This window comes from Neopelma chrysocephalum, unplaced genomic scaffold (genome assembly GCF_003984885.1).
Source record: "Neopelma chrysocephalum unplaced genomic scaffold, ASM398488v2 Primary Assembly neopelma1_105, whole genome shotgun sequence".
NCBI lineage: Eukaryota > Metazoa > Chordata > Aves > Passeriformes > Pipridae > Neopelma > Neopelma chrysocephalum.
Window position 1 is genome coordinate 673,025 of NW_020897769.1, and position 16,494 is coordinate 689,518.

The following is a 16,494-nucleotide window of genomic DNA, read 5'->3' on the forward strand; positions in this document are numbered from 1 at the left end:
AGATCCACCTGCAGCCTGGGGAGGTCCACGATGGATCAGAGATCCACTTGCAGCCCAGGGAGGAGCCCACAAGGAGCAGGGGGATGCCCAAGAGCTGTACACCCATGGGAAAGCCATGCTGGAGCAGGGTCCTGGCAAGGACCTGCAGACCCACGGAAAGAGGAGCCCACACTGAAGGGGTTTGCTGGTAGGACTTGTCACCCTGTGGGGGACCCATGCTGGAGCAGTTCCTGAAGGACTGACCCCCTGGAAAGGGACACACACTGGAGCAGTTCATGGAGAACTATCTCCCGTGGGAGGGACTCCACCCTGGAGCAGGGGAAGGATTCCAACTCCTCTCCACAAGCAGATGCAGAAACAACACATTTTGAACTGACCATGACCCCCCCATCCCAACACCCTGGGCTGCAGGGAAGGAGGGAAAGCCTGGGAAGGAGAGAGAAGTGTGGGGAAAATGTTTTTAAGATTTGTTTTACTTGTCATCATCCTGTTCTGATTGCGAGGGGTAACTTATTTCCCCAAGTCAGAGTCTGAATCGCCTTGAGTGACCTCTCCCTGTCCTTAACTCATGACCCTTCTGTTGCATTTTCTCTGCCCTGCCCAGCGGTGGAGGGAAGTGATGGTGCAGCTTTGGTGGGTACCTGGCATCCAGCCAGGGCCAAACCACCACAGCAGGGAAATGCCCATGCCCAGAACTGGGTGGAACCGGGCATGGGGCAGCACCCCCACATCCCATTGTGCCCCGAGCAGCCCCTGCCACCACAGTGGGTCTCTCACGGCTGCTCTTGGCACCTTTTGGGAGCGTATGGGGATCCCCCCCTGCAGCCTGGGCAGCAGAGCAGCAGCACCTCCTTGGAGGTGACACCACCCAGGTGGTGGAATGTTCGGTTCAGGCCCAGGGAGCTCTTTGGCTCCTCCAGGTGTGCCAGGGCTCCTGTGGGATGGAGGTGTCACGAGGTGGCTGCTCTGTGGGACAGTGCGGCTCCACCCCTGCCCTTCCCAGCCCTGCCCTCAGAGCCCAAGTGGCATCTGGTGCCACTCTTGTCACACCTGTATTCCCTCACCCAGGTAACCTGTGCCTGGGGACTAGCAGTGACACCCTGGGTGCAGTGGGGAGGGGATCACCAAACAGGAGAGGCACCATGGATCGTGTGATGTGGTGCCTGGGGAGGATCCCAATGGCAGCAGCTTTCCCCCCAGGCTCTCCAAGCTTGTTGCTGTGGGCAAAGCCAGCTGTGGGGACACGGGGTGTGGGCTGGGGCTGTCCAGCTGCAGGCAGACACGGGCACTGTGGAGTGAGGACCACAGAGCCCCAGACAGGAGCTGGAGCACCTGAGGCACGGGAGGGGCTGAAGCCCTGCCCACTCCCAGCTGGGAATCACTGCAAGGAAAGAAGGAGCTCTGCAGGCTTCTCCAAGGTTGATACAAGGGAAAACTGAGCCCAGTTGGCAGCACAGTCCCCTTCCCTCACCGGCCAGGCAGCGGTGCAGGAAGAAGCAGGTAACTAGAACAATCTGACTTTATTGGTGCAAACACTGGGCTCAGGTGAGTGGAATATTCCCAAGTGCTCCAAGGAAGCTGTCCAAGGTGAAGGGATGCACGCAGCCAGCAGCCCCCTCACTCCTAGTGCCGTGTTCCCCTTACAGAGTTCAGTCTTCGTGGATGTTGAAGAGCTTTGCTACTTCATTGAGGTCCTCGTGCTCCTCCCCATCCTTGATGATCTGGAGGAAGGAGAAGGCATTAAATCCTGCACATCCTATAAACAGCCAGTGCTGCAGGACTGTCACAGCCAATGCCAGGAATTCCTTGGATCCTCTCTGAAGCACCAGACTGAGACAGCCACAACACGACAGCACTTTCTGCACTCAAATTCACATGGGACTCTTAAACGTACCAGCACCTGCCTACAGGAACAGCTGCAAAACCAACCTCCCTGTCCCTGTGGGATTTGTTTCTGGGTTTCCCTTTACAGCTGGGAAGAACAAGTGTCTTCAAAAGTGATTCAGTTCTGTGAAGGTGAGCCTGGCACTGTCTCAGAGCCAGGATACCTGGCTTGAACCTGCAGCTTTTAGACAAGACAAAGAGGCCAAGGACCCTTCACATTCAGATTTAGGGGAAAGGTTGCTTAAGGAAAGGAAGGAAAGAAGGAAAGGATCTTCCTTCGATGGGGATGGGAGAAGCAACAGGTTTCAACTGCATCATAAAGGATTCAGATTAGATATCAAAAACTTCTACCATGAATAGTTCGTTTTGGGGGATAGTGTGGGATCACCACCATAGTTTAAACTACTGAAATTTTCCAGAGGTGTTAAAACCTGACCTCAGCCTGGCTGAGCTGACCTGGGAGGACTGAGACAGACCACGGGGGTGGAGACACACTAAGCACCACTCAGGGCTGTCCCAGCCCTGACTCTGTGGCTGTTTCTGGGACAATGTTGTCTAAGACTGTTTCAGGCACTTGGACATTGGACAAAGCAGCACAAAGATGGGGCATTTCACTCATGCTCCATCACCGTGATTCCAGCCTCTACTTATTATAGGCCTAGAATTTCAGCCATGCCAAGGCAAGGCTTGGAGCACACACCTGATTTATTTCCTTAAAAGTTTTGCACACACATGCAAAAAAGCACAAGGACAGCTCCCCTAATTCACCCAGGACAGGGTGAATTGGATACTGCCCAGCTCTGCGTCAGACAGAGCATCTGCATTTATTTATCCTCACTTTGGATTGCCAGATTGATTTTTCCACAAGGAAGTCCCTGCTCTGTCAAGCCCCACTGCCCATCACCCTCGTCCTGCACTGACCTTCCGAGCAATGGGCATCCTGTTGAAGATGTTCCACAACACAATTCCCACCACGACTTTATCCCTGAGGTAGAAAATGACACCTTTGCCGTAATCTTCTCCTTGCTTCGGGACTTGAGGTGTCGGTGAAGAGCTTTGAGAGATGTGAACTTCCGAGGCTTCCGCTTCCGTTTCGCTCTCGGATCGAATTCCAGTCCCTAAGGCACAGACATGAGGTGTCACACACCCAGGGCAGGACACGTGATGATAAGAACAGACTCAAGAGCTGTGTCCCCCAAAAGGTAAGTTTCATTAACACAAGGATGAAACAATCCCAACTTGGAGCACAACACCGACAATTCCTGACTTCCACCCCCAAGTGCCTAAGACAGAAAAGTCTGTTTCCTCCAGGCAGTGAATACAAAGTAAATGTGCTTGGATCTTCAGTCTCTGTTGTCCCAAACTGATCATTTTATTGCTGTGGAGGAGATCAAGCTTCACTGGGAAAGTCTGCATGTCAGTAGATGAGTTACCTGATGGCTTCTTGGAGGAATGCTGTGGTTTAATCACATTTTAATATCAAACCCAGCCTTTAAAGGTTGGCCTAGAAAGGGAGCAGCAGATTGCTGACTCCCTGTGCTCTCAGAGGTCAGACTGACTGTGTGTGCCCACACCAACACCTGCAGGCTCCCCAGCACACCTGGGTCTTACCTGACTGCTCTGTCGCACTTTTCGGCGTGTCCTTCGCCGTCGCTTTCGCGAAGACTCCGACTGTTGGCAAACTGCTGTCCACGAGGCCAATGGCTTCGTACCCCACGTTGGGGCCCAGATCACTCCTAGGAATCAAGTGGAAATGAAGTAATTTGTAGCATTAGTGAGACAAATCCAAGGCAATTCCATCCATCCATCCTTACTGCCAGTGTGGTGTGGGCGATCGCAGACACGGAGTGACTGACACACTGTGTCTGCTCTGCGTACAGAGGTGGAACAAGGAGCCAAGACACAGCAAGTCCAAGGCCAACAGCTTCAGAAAAACCAGTTCACTGACCAAAACTCTGAAATCCTTCAGGGCTGCTTCCTGGGTGGCAGCTTCTGGCAATGGCTGTTATCCACACCAGGCTTGGGAGCACGGACAATTATTTAGTGCATATTTCAGAGAGTATGTAAAAACTAAAGAGAAGAACACTTTGTCCTAACACCTCCTTGAACTGGGCACCTGGATCTGAACCGGGGTGCTGTTAGGAGACAAAGCAGCTGTGGTTTGGGACCTGTAAGTACCAGGTGTCTCAAGCGTTCCCCAGGATGCTGAGGGAACAAATGCATCACAAAACAGTTTGGATCTATGTACATCACAACCTTCCCAGCCAGAATCTTCCAGCACAGACTAGGGTTGCTGCAAGGAACACCAGTAACATGCCAGCTGACCAGAGCAGGCTTCCAGCAGTGATCAGTCAGAGCTCAGGAAGGATCATGGAGTGGTTTGGGTTGGGAGGGACCTTAAAGCTCATCTCATTCCATGCCCCTGCCATGGGCAGGGACACCTTCCACTAGACCAGCTTGCTCCAAGTCCTGCCCAACCTGGCCTGGAACACTTCCAGGGAAGGGGCAGCCACAGCTTCTCTGGGCAACCTGTGCCAGGGCCTCCCCACCCTCACAGGGAAGAATTTCTTCCATATATCCAACCTATATTTCCCCTCAGTCAGTTTGAAGCCACATTCCGCCTTGCCTTGTCACTCTGGTTCCTAACTAAAAAGTCCCTCTCCAGCTTCCTTGTAGCCCCTTCAGATACTGGAAGGCTGCTATGGGGTCCTGAACATCCTGACAAAGTGCACGAGGAGTTCCTGCCATTTCCCAGCTTCTCAGCACAGGAGAAGGAAGGCTGGCAAAGCCAGAGTGACACCTGCCAACAAACGGGGCTGCGACTCACAGCCCTCCTTCACCTGCATCTGGTTGTGGCCAAGAGCATCCTGAGGAAAAACACACGTGGGAAATGGATGTTTCTGTGTCCTTGGCTGCACTCCATGATCTCTGAGGTTTTTCCCCAACCTCAGTGATTCTCTGGTTCTATGTTTCTTGTTTAAAAGTGAAGTGAGAAATGCTCTGGGCCCACAACCCAGGCAGGACAGACCAAGAGTTCACGTAAATGACAGCAGGTCATAAATAGCTATTTTTGAAGGGATTTCTCTGAGAAAACTAAAACTCTTTTCCCTATATTTAAAATCCTGTTAAATTGACCTTGAACTAACAGCCTTTGGGATTTTAATTTTTTGTGAAGTTTGTTCCGTTTTGTTTTGCTTTGTTCTTCAAAAAGAACCTCAGGAAGATACAGCAAAATTGCCTGTTTTCTTGATACCTCTCTCTGGAAAACAACCTTTCAGGTACACCTGGATGCAGAAATGCTTTGCCACTAAAGCATCAGTTCAGCAACACAACTGAAAGCAACAGATTGTGCTGGTGAACGTCACATACTCATAACAGAAAAGCTGCTGCTAAATTCCACCTGTAAATCAGCCTGCTCTGAGGACAGGGCTGCTCTTTATCGCTCCTTGCTCTGCAGAATGGGACTACGACAAACTGGAACCTACAGGGAGGATAAACACTTCGGAGAGGTGAGGGCAGAGCAGCAAATGCTCAAACACCTCCCCCTCCTTGAGCTCTGGGAACATGAAGCTGCACAAGGCGTTTGCTGAGGTGGTTTCACTTCTCTTGAGAAACACACGCTTCCCAAGGAGCATCTTGTCCGAGCTCCTGCAACGTGGCCAAACAAGGAACCCCAGAGGAAGAAAGGAACGTTACCAGAACATGGACTGGTGCCAGTAGGGCTTCGCAGCTCCAGTCATGTTTTCTCCAGCCAGCCTCCCGCTCACCACGGCGTGATCGTGGTGCTCCACACGTCTCCGGCCCAGTTTGATGTCGTAGAAACAGGCAGCATCCCCTGCCTTAAAGAGAATCACCCAGTGAGCACCAAACACTGACAGCCACAGCTTCGATTAGTGCCCAAAGAAATGCTGGGGAGAGAACAAATGGAACAAGGACTGTGTTTTTCTGACAAGCCCCAAACACCACCACTACCTCGTCCCACTCCCTGGGCCACACAATTCCCAGTTTCTCAGCATTTTTTCACCGATCTTTGGAAAAATAAGGCAGCATGAGGTACGTTTTCCAGAGGAATCAAAAAGTCACGACGCCCACCAAGGGACTCTTACGCAAGCAAGCGATCCAGGCTATCTTTAGGTTACCCCAACTCCTCTTACACAGCATAAATATTCCAAACTTGCCGTGGTTACCACGGCAACGAGGCGGCTGCGATGCCTGACCAGGCTCTGGGCCTGCGCTACAACCGCTCTCCTTACTCCTTACTCGCTCTTTTTCACCTCACCCAAGTGCACCAGCCCCACAGCTTCGTGTGTCCCGAGCTGCTGCATCAGCACAGCCAGAAAGCTGTGCCCACACTCACCACCCAGATGTTGGAGCGTGCCTGCAGCTCCGCGTTCACCCGGAACCCCCCGAAGTCCGAGTCCACCTCCAGCCCCGCCGACTTGGCCAATTCCACGTTGGGCTCCAGCCCTACTGCAGCCACAATGTGATCTGTCTCCACCTGTTTGGGAATTTGTAGTTAGGATCTTCATTCCCTCCACGCCCCTCCAAGCTTTACCCTCTCCCTGCTTTTCCATTTACCTTCCGGCCGTCCTTCAGTTGAATCACCAGCCGGTTGCCGGAGACAGAGACAGACTTGACCACAGCATTGGGCAGGACATTGACCCCCTCTGGAAACAAGCACAGGACACCTCAGTGCCTGCTCAGGGCTGGGCAGATCCCAGCTGGAGCAGGTGGTTGGTGCAGACAGATTCCAGGCGAGGAACCAAGACAGAGACCTCCTAAGCTGTGCCAGCACAGCTTGGAGGGAAGCACGAGGAGAAATCCAGATAGAAACTATGAGAAAGCTGCTTGAACGACAATCCAAAGCACGTGTCGTACATGATAACAAGGTCACATTCAAAAGAATTCCCCAAAACAGGTGTTCAGGAACTAAGGACACTCGATTACCTATTGCTGTGTCTCAGTCAGACCCATAGGTCCGACAAGGCAGCTTTCAAAAAGGAAAGTAACTCAGACCTGTGGGTTATCAGGCCCTGCAATCCACACTCAAACGATATTCCTCCTCCCTCTATTCCACTCCACTTCCCAATGCACAGGAATACTCTGCACTTAATGCAGCAAATGGAAAAAGGTGTCTTGGATCTTACTGGCTTTAGCAGCTAAACACTACAGCTCCTGGCCTGACCCAGGTGTGTGCATGGGCAGAGGGACCATTCCAGGGAGCAACAGCCACAGGGAAAGCCTCACTGGCATCAGCAAGCCTGTTGGCTCAGCTTTCCCAGAGGAACTGCCAAGAAGCCAGGGATTCATGGCAGCTCCTGGCTGCCTGAGCTGCCTGAACTGCAACTTCCTCTGCGCTGCACCTGGGCCACCTTGCAGAGCCCAGGGACAGAACAGAGCTGGATGTCACCAGCAAGAGCTGCACAGCAGCCACCAGCCCACCCCCTGCTCTGCAGCTTCACCTCTCCTGACTTTCTCTGTGGTCCAGTTGCTCAGGTATTCAGGCAGGACTTTGCCCATATTGCCGTTCTCTGGAAACAGCTGGATCACCTCCAGGCCTCGGGTTCGTGCTGGAAGGGAAGCACAGAGCAGTGGGATAGAGAGCAGCAGCACAGATGTCAGGACACACATGCTTGACTTTACACAAGGAGCTTGACAGAAGTTTCCAAATCTGGGAGTTCTGGCTCCCAGACTTTCTCTGGGAGTCACAAAGTGACTGTTTCACATACACACCCGCAAACTCTAGATGACAGCCTTTTAGGTAAAATGCTTGGTATTTTGGAGAAAACTTGGAAAAATTACCAAAAAGTCACTCCTCGCACACTGGCAGAATCCAGCTGTTCACTACCACAGAATCATGGAGTGCTTTGGGTTGGAAGGGACCTTAAAGATCATCCAGTTTCAACCCCAAAATCCTAGTCTGAGGGTGGCTTTGAGCACAAAGGACAAATGTGACTTTTCAGAGGGTTGAGTAATTTTGCAGCATTCACCGGCCTGCAGAGCTCCCACCTCTGTGGTCAGGGGCTGCTGGGCAGTTAATGAGGGAGAAACTGGGAAAATCTTGGCCTTGCAGCCAACAAAACACACGTGATTTCAGTTTCCTTCAGGCAAAAACAGAGTCTGTGCAAAAACTGAGCAGCTGGGGATGAAAAGAAGTTTCTAACATCAGACTGCTTCCACTCAAGTGTCTGTCACAGCTGAGGACACACACTCACCTCTCCTTCCCAGAGCACAGGCCAGCTCACTGCCAAGGAAACCACCACCAATAATTGTGATGGACCTGACTTCTCTTGAAATCTTCTCCAGGTTTCGGAAGTCCTCGATCTGAAAGAACATTTACCCCCATTTCAAATCCTCTCTAACAGGAATGGCAGCAAGAAGGCATTTGTCTCCGATTTCTCCCTTTGAAATAAGAAAGACTCTCTCCAGCTTGGAAAAGGAGATGTGTTGCTCCTTCCTCCTGTCTGCCTGTCACACAGAAAAACCTCCCTGGATTCCTTATGTCTGTGCAAGCTTTTACCTGACCAGGAAATCTCAAATTCCTGCATTTCCCCTGAATTTCAAGGGCAATTACAGTAAAACTTCTAAACTCAAATGTCCTGCAGCACAACCAGTACAACAAGGATGCAACAGCTCACATCATCCATCCTTCCCTTCCCAGTTAAGCAGACCACACCTCAGGGGGAGTCCAGCACAGAACAGAAGATTCTCATACGCCTTCTTTCTTATTCCTGATCAATTCCCTGAACTAGACTAGGGAGAAAGTTACATTTTCAAGAAAAGTGGAGTTTGCCAACTAAAAGCAACTCTACAGCAGACCTTAGAAGATCACTGACCATCTTCCAAGGCTTTTATTCACTTTGGAATGTGCAGCAAAGTCATATAGGAGGGAAACTTGAAAAAAAAAAACTAAAATCCCATAATCCCATGTATTATGACAGCTCTCAGGCCTGAGGCCAGCAGGTGAGTGGTTGAGCAGACTCTACCCTGGTTTCCTGCCCGGGAAAAGGAATGAACCACCAATGCGTTCCTGGGCACCAGCTGAGAGAAGCAGTGCCAAGGCAAGGCTGTCCTGGCCAGAGCAGAAGAATTTAAAAGCTGAAAGCAGTGGTAGTGGCTCTGATTTATTCAGTCTTGCCCCGGGACTGGCAGCACCTGGAGATTACCTTTCGGAACAGCGTCAGCCTTTTCTGTACGTCCTTTCCTGCTCTTTCGATGGCAGGCAGGTTCCTTGGGGTTCCCCCTGAGGACAAGGAGGGAGAGAAGAGAGACCAGTGACACCAGGGCCATGGCACTGGCTATCCAGGCAGTGCAAAGCTGCCTTGGATCCTGACTGTGCTTTCCAAACTGTTGCAGTATGCTCCATCCCTGCTGCTGACCTGTGTGAGTAGCAGGTGACCCCACACCCTGCCCCACTGCCTGGAGACAGCCAGTGCCATCTGAACTGCTCCAGAAATGCTGGGGCCAATGCTGGAGCAATGCTCTGCCCAAGCAAGAGCTGCTGGTTCTGCTTGCTGCTGCCACACAGGTAGGATTTGAAGAGGTTGGTCTGTACAGGAGCTCCTTCCAGGGAAGTCACCTTTTCCTCCTTCCCACCCTTCATAGGTAAAACTTTGGAAGTCCCAGAAAAGCTGGATGATGCAAGGCAGGTGCAAAAGCCAACAGCATAGCTGGCTGCATGACTGTCCTCTGTGTGACTGCTCTCCCAAGGGTTTGCACTTACTGTAGAAACTTGTCAGACAGAACCACAGAGTCATGGAATGGTTTGGGCTGGGAGGGACCTTAAAGACCATCCAGTTCCACCCCCTGCCATGGGCAGGGACACCTTCCACTAGACCAGGTTGCTCCAAGTCTTGCCCAACCCGGCCTTGGACACTTCCAGGGATGGGGCAGCCACAGCTTCTCCGGCCAACCTGTGCCAGGGCCTCACCACCCTCACAGGGAAGAATTTCTCCCCATATCCCATCTAACCCTGCCCTCTGGCAGTGGGAAGCCATTCTTCCTTGTCCTGTCACTCCAGGCCCTTGTCCAAAGTCCCTCTCCAGCTCTCTTGGAGCCCCTTTAGGCACTGGAAGAGTCTTTAAGGTCTCTCCAGAGCCTTCTCTTCTCCAGCTCTCCCAGCCTGTCTCCACAGGAGAGGTGCTCTAGAGAATTTATTTCTAGCTAAATGCCACCGTAATAAAAAGCCTGGCACAAGACAAGGAACAAGAGAAAAAACCCTCAAAGACTTACCAGTGGCAATGAGACATTTGTCATAGGTTATCTGGGTCCCATCATTGAGCTTCACTGTGTTCCCTCTAACATCCATATGTACAACCTGCAGGATGAACCAAGCCAAGCTCAAGCTGCTGTGCACTGTGGCTGTTTGAGTTAAACTGCATGCACTACTGATCAGAGATGCAAACTTGGAATTAACATTTTCCCACCTTTAAGTTTAGGGGCAGGGGGGTAGGAGGTGGGAAGGGAGATGACTGGAAGTGGGAATTAAGACAACTTCCCTATGGGAGTCACCACAGCTCAGACTGATCTTCCCAGGGTCTGAGTCTGAAATGGGTTCAGACACAGCACAGCTCAGCAGGAAGAGGAGTCACATCTTATCATAGCAACATACAAAAACCTGAAGATATGAGTATAGTAGAAGGCTCACCTTAAATTTCTCCACCTTCCTGCTGCTTCTGCACATTGCTCCTGGTCACCTTATCACCCACTACCTGGACCACTGTGCTCACCTCACCCTCCGGCCAGTACAGCCCAGTTCCTCTTTGTCACACCTTGTCTCTAAGCTCTACATATTCTTGTCCCATGCCCAGACTCCAGACCTGTCCTTCTCTCTTCTTCACCATCTTCCCTCAGCTCACTGCTATTCTTGGCTTCTCCCATTTTCAAACTTAAGACTAGCATAATCTCTGCTCCATCACACTTTTCCAAAACTTGTACATGTCCCCCTTCCCAGCTAATGCTCCCTGCAGCTCCAGGGGTTCAGTACCAGCTTAGAGCCCAGGCTCTGCTTGGGAAAAGCTGTAGGAACAACAGCCAGTGCTGTACCCACCTTCTTGCCACACAGAACTGCCACCCCACCATTTTCCACAGAGGGCAGGTCCTGGACAGGCACATAGAATGACGGCGGCTGGAAATAGATACTGAGAAAAGCTCCATTATCAAACGGGTTCCACTTGCTCTGGGATACCAGAGATCAGGCTATTCAGCTATTCCAATGAGACAAAGACAACTCTGGGCATCCATAACAAGCTCCAGAACTCTTATTTATCTATTCTTAAGAATCGGGGTCTTCACACTGTTGAAGTTCAAGGGTTTTGGATCACAGAATCATAGAATTGGTCAGGTTGGAAAAGACCTTTAAGATCATCAAGTCCCACCGTCAAGTAAGGGTTAATCACAGATGTTACAAGGATCAGATGTGACCCAGTGTCCCTGGAGCTCTGTTCTAACCCATGGAGCTTCATCTTTATTAACTTATTTCACAAGATTCCCATGGTGGGACATGTCTAAGGGAATCACAGCAAGGTTCAAGAGCTCAGGTGGGAAGCAGAGCTCCTCAAGCCCTGCCAGCACCAACACACCTACAGTGGCTTGTGGTTCTCTCCCAAGAACTCTGTGACCATTGTCACCTTGTCACTAAACACTCCCCTTCAGCCTTGTCACCTGCAGTGCCACATACCTCCTCTCCTTGCCGTTCCACTGCTTGAACCGCAAAGTCTCTGTCACGTTGGGATCATCGGAAAACCACAGCTCTTTGGAAAGAGGTGGACGCATGTAGGGCAGGGCAGGATCTTCAGACACAATCAGCACCTGTAATTGGTCAGGAAACACATCAGCTGGAGCAGTGGCAGGCAAATGGCAACACACACAGAGGCTCTGGAGCAGGACAGCTCTTACCCGAGCTCCGGGGTCACGGGCACGGATGGATCTGGCAGCAGCAAAAGCAGCAGTTCCTCCACCGATGAGCAGGAAAGGGACGTGGGATGGGACCTTGACATGAGCGCCTGGAGATGCAGGTGACAGAGGGGACACCTTACTGCAAACACTCAGGGAAACTGGGTCTCACCAGGGGCCTTCCACATCCTGACTTCCTTTGGCTAATTGTCCTCCAAATACCTTCCACCCCTGTACCTTTCCCAAGCACCACGTTGATGCTTCCCCCAAAGCTGGCACCCTGCAGAAACCAGCCAGATTTCAGCAAATTGGTTTTTCTAAGCAAGACCAAAAACTCTGCAATGGCCAAACGGGGAACAGTTGATAAGAAAGGGAAGCTCCCGAAAAGGCCGAGGCACAAATTTCTGTAATTGTATTAAAGGAGACCACTTTTGAGTTCCTGCAGAAGGCACCTCCTACCACAGGCAGGTCCTCTTCTCCTGCTATCCAGGGAAAGAGGCCCTTTGGAATCACAATGTCCTTGTCAGACTGCGCAAAGGTAAAAGCCAAAAGCAGGGCTCACTCTTTTCTCTTTTTATCACAGAAGGAATAACCAGCAGAAATCAGCCCCAGGAGACACCCCACTTCACCCTCAGGATTGTCTGTAAAACAGCCTGGTTCTGGGTCATGGAGAGCCAGCACCATCTTCTGTGCTGGGAAGTCACAGGCTGAGGACAGAGCCAAGCCCAGAACCAGCAGGTTGGTACCCACCGGGCACAGAGGATTCATCATCTTGGGGTCGTGTAATCGACGAGACCCGGCTGGTGAATCGCTCCTTGTTGTCCTTCAATGTTTTGTACACCTGGAGACAGACAGGAGATACTGACCTTGTACACCTTACAGAACCAAGGCACCATCCTGCTCCTACCCCCTGACAGGTTTTTGTCCGTCCTGCGTGCTGGAAAAGCCATCTGCTTTTAGTTAAAACACACGGACCAAAATACAGCTCACTGGACAAGGTGCCCATTGAGACTGTGCTCAGAAAATTACCTGCTTTGCCCCTGGTTTGATGACCCTTGGGTGTCTTGCTGCTTCCCAGAAGCAATGAGCCTTCCTGTAGGTGTTTGGCTGCAAACCTGTTCCAAGAGGAACCAGCTCCAGGGCAGGAAATGCAGCCAAACCAACCCCAAGGCCACGCGCAAGCTGGGCCACGACACAAGGCTGCAAAATGGAAGATGAATCCAAAGGAAAAGCATCTCCCAGCTTCCCAAGCGCAGAGCAGCTGGGCAGAGCCAACAAGCTGAGTGGCTTTCTCTAGGCCAGGTGTTAGAGGCATGGTGGTGGCAGTGGTGACACCCCTGATCTCAGCAGTGCCTTCAGCCACGGGAGCAGGGCCGCTCCAGGTAACAGCCTTTGGACACGGAATCTCTTCCAGCTGAATGCTCACCTGTTTATTTGACTGTGAAAATTCAGGATACAGCAGGTACAACTTGGTGGTACGGACAAAGAGGGAACATCTTTTACGTCATGTTAACCTCCAACAAAAACTGGTGATGGAGAGGAGCTGGACACTGGGAGTGCTGGGAGCAGGTGAGAGTCCAGTGTTTGCCCCCATGGGTAACAAATTAGAGGGAAGCAAACCTTCTTTTTGAGGCAAAACCCAGCCTTGCTAATAATCTCTAGCATTTGCACAACGTCAAATTTCATTTGCCAACTCCCACAAGTTGGTGTTTTATAGCAAATAGTCTCAAATAAAAATGGAGGAATTTAATGCCAGGCACTAAAAAAGAGCATGGGCAGACAAAAGCCTGTCCAGGGAACTGGAGTAATGTCAAAAATTTCAGAAACAAGAATTTGTCAGTGTTGAACAGAATTAAGAGAAAGGTATTTTTAAAGCCTTTTGCTTAAAGACAGAAAAGCCGAGGTTAACAAACCACCTCTGTCTTTGCAAGCAGAACCAGGAAGGTTTTAAGCGAGTCCAAAGGGCAGCATACTGCAAATTAAACCTATCCCTTAGGAAAAACCACGAGCAAAACATCAGATGAGGCCTTCAGGACAAATATTTCCAACAAGACAATGTCAGCTTTTTTCTAGTCAGAAACACAACTGTACTTTGCCAGATCATGGGGTGATATTTCAGTGCTCTTCCCCAAAGAAATCATAACACTGGACAAGTTTTCTTACCATTAGCACACTTATATTTAGTTATTATTTCCTTTACAGCATGCCGACATTACTGAAACCAGGATAGGTGCATTAATTAATGAATTAGTGCCTTTCTGATGGTTACAAATCAAAGATGGCCAGTTTGGTTCAGATTTACTTGAAGTGGAAAGGTTAATTCTAAAGCAGATTTCTCCACTGCAGTTAAACTGCACTGCTTGAGAATATCAAATTTATAACCTTAAATTATTTGGCAGTGCCCCTTGGAAATTAATACCTGAGGCCGGGGAGCACAAAGAGAGTTTGAAGTGAAGGGTATCTTAGTGGGAGGTACAGACAGGTGCCCTCCCTCCACCCTCCTACCCAATAAACACGTTTTTTGAAGCATCTTACATAAGCTCCTGTCCCAGTGACTGTTCCTCCCACTATTAAGTATAACAAGAGGTTGCTGCCAGCTTTGCCAGGAACACCTGAAGACATCAGGGATCTAGAAGGGCATCTTAGTGGATGGCAATGCAAAACTGCAGGTGAAGACAGGCAATGGAAGAGAAGAAGGAAAGAGCTGTATATTAGGAAAGAGTCTTGATTAAACAGGCCTTAGGAAAAGCAGAGTGGGCTTTGTAATTTCAGCTACCTTGGCTGCCAAAAAAAAAGGGCAGAAGGGCACAGGAAAGAATTAAATTTAAAGGGAATAGGAAAAGAATTTTCCTCCATGCACTGTTTTAATTTTTTTTTCCCCTTTCCCAGGACTTTCCTTAGGAGAAAATCGGGATTTGGAACTTTTAATGAATATGATCCTCCAAGAGAAAGAAGTTGGAAACACAGATTTGTTTGATGTAAACTTGGGGTCCATCCACTCCCAGGCAATGCTGCTACTCTTCAGCTCTCTGGGAGTGCCATTTACTCTCTAAGTCGGGCTGAAAACCCTTATTCTTTTCATGTAGGACATAAATGCTCACAAATTGGGGGTTGATTTGGTATCCTTAAAGAAGTTAAACAAATGTTCTGAACTGAGATTTGGCAAGGAAAGGTTTGCTTTGGTATCAAATCCCACACACGACAACAGACAGAGCTGTGTTTGGTCATAACAAAAGAAACCTAAGAGTGCCTTTAAGGTAAAAAAAACCCTAACAGGTAACTGAAATTACAGTTAAACCCCAAGTAATCACAAGAAGTTAATTTCCAGTTAGCTCCCCTTGAAGTTTTCTGAAGGAGGAAACAGAGACAAAGCTACAGAGATGGAAAGCTGAGTAAAGAGAGCTGGAACACAGCAAACGCTCGACAGGAGAGATGGATTGCGGCTTCTTCCCAAGGAACCACCTTTCTACTTACATAGGTACCTGCTCCTAAGGTGGTCAAGCCCACAATAAAGGCAAAAAACTTATTACTGCCTTTTTCCCCGGGCACGCCTGTCTGCACTTGTCTGCTCAGCTGCAGGTCTGGGGGCACATTCCAGCGCTGCAACAAGGTGCCTAAGGGACACAATTTATGGGAGAAAACAACATAAAAACACTGTCAACACAAAGGTACGCCCAGAAATTTAGAGACTTAAGTCATTTCTGAAACCAAACAAGTTCCTTGTTTGGAAAATGTGGCACCACATCTGAGCGACCGCAGGGAATTTATCCCGTGCCACAACAACGTGCTCCAGGCAGCCGTGGATATGAAAACATCTGGAGGATCAAGGAGTAACTGAGCTAATTAATAGCAGGAGCATCTCCAGGCAGCTGAAAAGGCTGCCTGCAGCTGGAGCCTGCGGCCACACGGGCCTGGGAGAGCACAGAGACGTGCGCCGGTGGTTCCCACACCTTCTCCAGGCCTCTCCTGTCCGAGGATGCACCTGGCTCCAGGTAACCTCGCCGGGGTGAGCAGCAGGGATGGCCACAGCGGCACAACACCCCCCCCTGCCCACACAGCTCATTCCACCGGGGTCAACCACCAGCAGGACACAGCCGGCACAAAGCACATCCCCCGTGGAATGAGTAGATCCAGGTGCAGGCACCTCCCGGCACACAAGGAGCACACCTGGCTGAGCAGCTACGCGCCGTTTTGTTCCACTACGGCCTGATCACGGCCCGCCCCTCCATGGAGCTGATTCCCCCCTGGAGCGGCGGCGGGGACGGCTCCGAGCCCTGCTCACCGATGCTCCCAGGAGAGCTCTGGGGTCTGTCCATCCCCACCTCCCGCGGCGGACACCCGAGCCCGCCTCACCTCTGCCCAAACCGCGGCCACACCGAAGCCACCCGAATGGCGACCAAGCGGCCCCAGGTCACTCGCGGTGTCCCCAGCGCGGTTTTCCCGCCCGCTCCCGGGACATCCCGCTGGATCCGGGCAGGGCCGCGCCCTCCCGGCCCGGTGCCCTCCGGTGCCACTCCCGGGGCCGCAGGGGGAGGGACGGCGCGTCCCGACCCGCGCGCGCGGGATGAAGCAGCGGCAGCGGCGGGGATCGCGCCCGCCGCCCCCCCCCCCCGTGCCCGTGCCCGTGCCCGTCGCCCCCCGGGTGCCGACACTGACCCGCCTGTGCGCGCCCTCGCGGCGGCGGGGGGCGCAGGGCGCGCGCCAGGGCCCCGCGGC

At 51.3% G+C, this 16,494-nt stretch overlaps 1 protein-coding gene across 1 annotated transcript; it reads right to left on the minus strand.

The window, feature by feature from the left end:
- Window positions 1-1,501: 1,501 nt before the first annotated feature.
- AIFM1 (apoptosis inducing factor mitochondria associated 1) lies at window positions 1,502-16,467 on the minus strand. Its single transcript, XM_027696106.1, has 16 exons — window positions 16,435-16,467; window positions 14,314-14,441; window positions 12,529-12,619; window positions 11,782-11,888; window positions 11,564-11,694; window positions 10,934-11,024; window positions 10,117-10,201; window positions 9,051-9,127; window positions 8,100-8,208; window positions 7,347-7,454; window positions 6,463-6,551; window positions 6,242-6,382; window positions 5,581-5,723; window positions 3,496-3,620; window positions 2,806-3,002; window positions 1,502-1,721 (listed from the first exon to the last, which is right to left on the minus strand). Exons 2-16 carry the CDS (start codon window positions 14,398-14,400, stop codon window positions 1,650-1,652), a joined length of 1,653 nt encoding a protein of 550 aa, XP_027551907.1. The 5' UTR covers window positions 14,401-14,441; window positions 16,435-16,467; the 3' UTR covers window positions 1,502-1,649.
- Window positions 16,468-16,494: the final 27 nt, after the last annotated feature.

Coding starts and splice junctions, on each gene's coding strand:
- AIFM1 (XM_027696106.1), bottom strand. CDS start 14,400: ATGTCTTCAGGTGTTCCTGGCAAAGCTGGCAGCAACCTCTTGTTATAC. Junction 8,209..9,050: donor GGCTGACGCTGTTCCGAAAG/GTAATCTCCAGG, acceptor ATGTTCTTTCAG/ATCGAGGACTTCCGAAACCT. Junction 6,552..7,346: donor CACAGAGAAAGTCAGGAGAG/GTGAAGCTGCAG, acceptor GCTTGTTTCCAG/AGGGGGTCAATGTCCTGCCC.